Genomic DNA, 3,854 nt, shown 5'->3' with positions numbered 1-3,854 from the left:
AATATATTTTAAAAAGGATAAAGTATATAATTTAATTCAAGAATTTCGAGGCGTTTCTCTTGGTATAAAGAAGAAACCTTCAAATGTGTATAGAAATCATCATCATAATCATAATTGTAAATAAAATATATCATAAATTATAAAGAATATAATATAAAACAAGGATTTCAGAGGTTTCTTTGAGTTATTTTCACCAAAGCAAGAAAATTGTAACCCTAAACTAACCCTCACATATATCAGACATTTCTGTAATAACCGGAAATTGTATAATATTTATTAACAAATATATAATATAATATAATAATAATAATCTAATATTCATTATCAAAATCTTAATTTATACATTATTTTGTTCCCTTAAAAACCAACCAACCCAATCTCTGCTTTAAAACCTCAATTCTATGCCAAACCCTGCTCTTAGTTTTAGTTTACTTTTCATAGAACCCCATTTCGCTCTTGAATTTCCCTGCATTTCCTCATTGAGCCGCCTCCCATATAACCCTTGACAAAAACAAAAAAAAAAAAACACCAATATCCTTTCGCGGAAACTGTTTAAAATTTAGAATAAAAAAATATGAGAGAAAAACTCTTTTTTTTCTTACTTTTCGTTTTGTGAAATTACGCTAAATGGCGAGGCAACAATGGACAAAAAGGACCAAGGAGTAGATTTTCGCGAAAAATGCGAAAAGCCAGAGCCCGTTACAGCTACCCTTGTAAAACAGAACCCTTTGAGGGCAGCGAGAACGAGACGGCAACAGAGTCACCCCTTTGCAATGCTCGGCTACCTGCTCGTGCCGCTTCGGCAGCGACTTCGTGTCCGCCATTTGCGCAGCAGCCGAGGGTTAGCCGAGGTGACCCGAGGGACCCTGAAGCAGCGTATAAAAGCCGAGCCAGGCCGAGCAGGAAATCAGTTTGCGTTCGACATCATCAGCGTAAAGATATAGACACACACACACACACACACAAATAGAGAAAGCACAGCCGCAGCACAGATCTAGACAAGCACAAAGATTGGATAAAACAAAAAAGAAACATGCTGATGCACGAGAAACTCATGGCCGGGCAGTTCTTCGATCTCAAGAATGGTGAGTAAAAGCTACACTAGAGAAAATTAGGGATTTATTTCAAACAAAATCAAATGAAAATAATTAAAATAAAAGAATCTAAAGAAATAGCAAAAGAAACTATATAAAAATCATCTAAATAAACTAGAAAACTAACCCATATCCTTCTCTGTTCCCTTTACAGATCGCAAGCCCCTGTTGCACCACCACCAGTTCCAGCACCATCAACAGCAGCATCCGCAGCAGCAGCAGCCCCAGCAGCACCATCACCACCAGAGCCTGGGTCAGCCCCTGCACCACCACCAGGCCCAGCTGGGTCTGCCCCATGCCCAGTCCCTGGCCGTGGGCCTGCCCAAAATGGATCTGTATGCGGCCTATGCCTACCAGCAGCAGTTGCTGGGAGCCGCTCTCAGCCAGCAGCAGCAGCAGCAGCGGGAGAGGGAGCAGCAGCAGCAGCAGCCAGCCCCCGCCGAGGTCCTAGATCTCTCCCGCCGCTGCGACAGCGTGGAGACACCCAGGAAGACCCCCTCGCCCTACCAGACCAGCTACAGCTATGGCAGTGGCTCGCCCTCGACCTCGCCCACCTCCAGCCTGGTTTACCTCCAGCAGCAGCAGCAGCAGCAACAGCAGCAGCAGCTGGCCTCCCTGTACCCCGGTTTCTACTACGGCAACATCAAGCAGGAGCAGCAGCAGCAGCAACAGCAGCAGCAGCTTCTGGCCCCCAAAGAGCAGCCTGCTCCCTTGAAGGTCACACCCACGGCCAGCCTGCTGCAGACCTTTGCTGCCGCCGCCGCAGCAGCTGCCTCCAATCCTCGCCCGGCCAGCAATGCCAGCCATGCCAGCACCATGCAGATCGATGTCCTCGAGAATCCCCAGTCGCCGCCCAGCTCTGCCGCAGCCTGTGTCCCAGCCACCACGCCAACTAGCTCCAGTTCCCAGCAGCCGGGTGGTGGTGAGCAGGGTAAGAGCACGCGTCCCTTCAAGGCCTTTCCCAGGGATCCTCTGGTGATTGCAGCCAACTTTGCGGCCACCGATGTCCTGCTGGATAATCCCCGAGTGGAGCGCTACACCGAGTACCGCAAGCGAGTGCTGGAACAGATTCGCAGCTCCAATGGCGGGGCTCGAACGGTGACCAATCCCAAGATGAGGAGAACCAACTCACGCAGCGGCTCTGTCAACGAGGGCAGCTCCTCGAACAACAACAGCGAGAGCGAGGATCGGGCAGCGGCCGAGGAGTCCAGCGATTGCGATTCCCAAGCAGGACACTTTGAGGGCAAGTCATCATCCACCAACTCCTCCTCCGCCTCAAATGGTAATGGCGTGACCACTTCCCTTGCTGGCCACTGCTCTGCCTCGTCAAACTCCTCTTCCTCCGGTGGCCTGGGCGTGGGTCAGGTGAAGGATGCCGCCTACTATGAGCGACGGCGCAAGAACAATGCCGCCGCCAAGAAGTCCCGCGATCGTCGCCGCATCAAGGAGGACGAGATTGCCATTCGGGCAGCCTATCTTGAGCGCCAGAACATCGAGCTGCTCTGCCAGATTGACGCTTTGAAGGCGCAACTGGCGGCCTTCACCGCCAAGGTGGCCTAGGATAACCAGCACTAGCATCCAGCATCCAGCATCCTTGGAGGCTGCCCAATCCGGCTGCTCTTGTTGCGTTGAACGCGAAGATTCGGCTTCGATTCGGCTGCAAAAATCTCAAAATCTCTCTGCTATTATTTTATATATATTTTTTTTTTTGGGTCAGCTTATCTGTGAATACCGTGAAACTGAGCTGACCAGAGGACACTCGCATCTAAGTACTCCAAGTTATATTTGTGAAATGCTCTTGCCCACCTACCAGTTGACTAATCCATCGCAGCATCGATTAGCCGTAGCCTCTAGCCCTAGTTGTAGCCTCGGTCTCAGCACACATAGACTTAAGGACATTTTTTTGCCTAGACTTAAGTACAAAATTACAAAAATAAAAATCTAACAAAAACAAAATAATTGAATTGGTGTTTTTTCTTTTTTTTGATGGTTATTTATAGTAAATATTCATTTCAGCCTCCAGAAAACTTAATTATAAAAGAAAAGTCCTTGTAGTGTTTGATTTTCTTGGTATTTTCCTTGAATTCCCATCAAGGGAAACCATATATTTTATAGACTTCCTTCGAATGTTTAATTTCAAAAATACATAACATGAAGTTTTTGGATAAACAACTTATTTAAAGGTTGTTTTGTATATTCTATATATGGTATATTTCTATATATTATTGTTTTGTGAAAATAATTTCAGTTAATCAACAGTAGGGCTGATTTAATATTTTAAAAATATTATAAATATTATTAAAACTATTATTACTTTAAAATTATAAATAAAATCAATTGAAAGACAAAAAATATATATTTTTTGTCAAGATTATTTCAGTTGATCCACAGTAGACTCGAGATTTAATATTTTAAAAATATTATAAATATTATTAAAACTATTATTACTTTAAATTTATAAATATAATCAATTGAGAGACAAAAAAAATATATTTTTTGTGAAGATTATTTCAGTTGATCAACAGTAGGGCTGATTTAATATTTTAAGAATATTATAAATATTATAAAAACTATTATTACTTTAAAATTATAAATAAAATCAATTGAAAGACAAAAAATATATATTTTTTGTCAAGATTATTTCAGTTGATCCACAGTAGACTCGAGATTTAATATTTTAAAAATATTATAAATATTATTAAAACTATTATTACTTTAAAATTATAAATAAAATCATAAATATATATGGTTCAGTTGATC

General features: G+C 42.6%; 1 protein-coding gene across 1 annotated transcript; it reads left to right on the top strand.

Annotated features, from left to right (window-relative positions):
- The first annotated feature begins 326 nt into the window (after positions 1–326).
- On the top strand, positions 327–3,006 carry gt (transcription factor giant). Its single transcript, XM_017182495.3, has 2 exons — positions 327–1,085; positions 1,249–3,006. Exons 1-2 carry the CDS (start codon positions 1,034–1,036, stop codon positions 2,652–2,654), a joined length of 1,458 nt encoding a protein of 485 aa, XP_017037984.1. The 5' UTR covers positions 327–1,033; the 3' UTR covers positions 2,655–3,006.
- The last annotated feature ends 848 nt before the right edge of the window (positions 3,007–3,854 follow it).

The sequence above is a fragment of the Drosophila kikkawai genome, chromosome X, assembly GCF_030179895.1.
Source record: "Drosophila kikkawai strain 14028-0561.14 chromosome X, DkikHiC1v2, whole genome shotgun sequence".
Taxonomy (NCBI): domain Eukaryota; kingdom Metazoa; phylum Arthropoda; class Insecta; order Diptera; family Drosophilidae; genus Drosophila; species Drosophila kikkawai.
The sequence above is the reverse complement of the archived record's forward strand: the minus strand, read 5'-3'. Positions and strand labels throughout refer to the sequence as shown.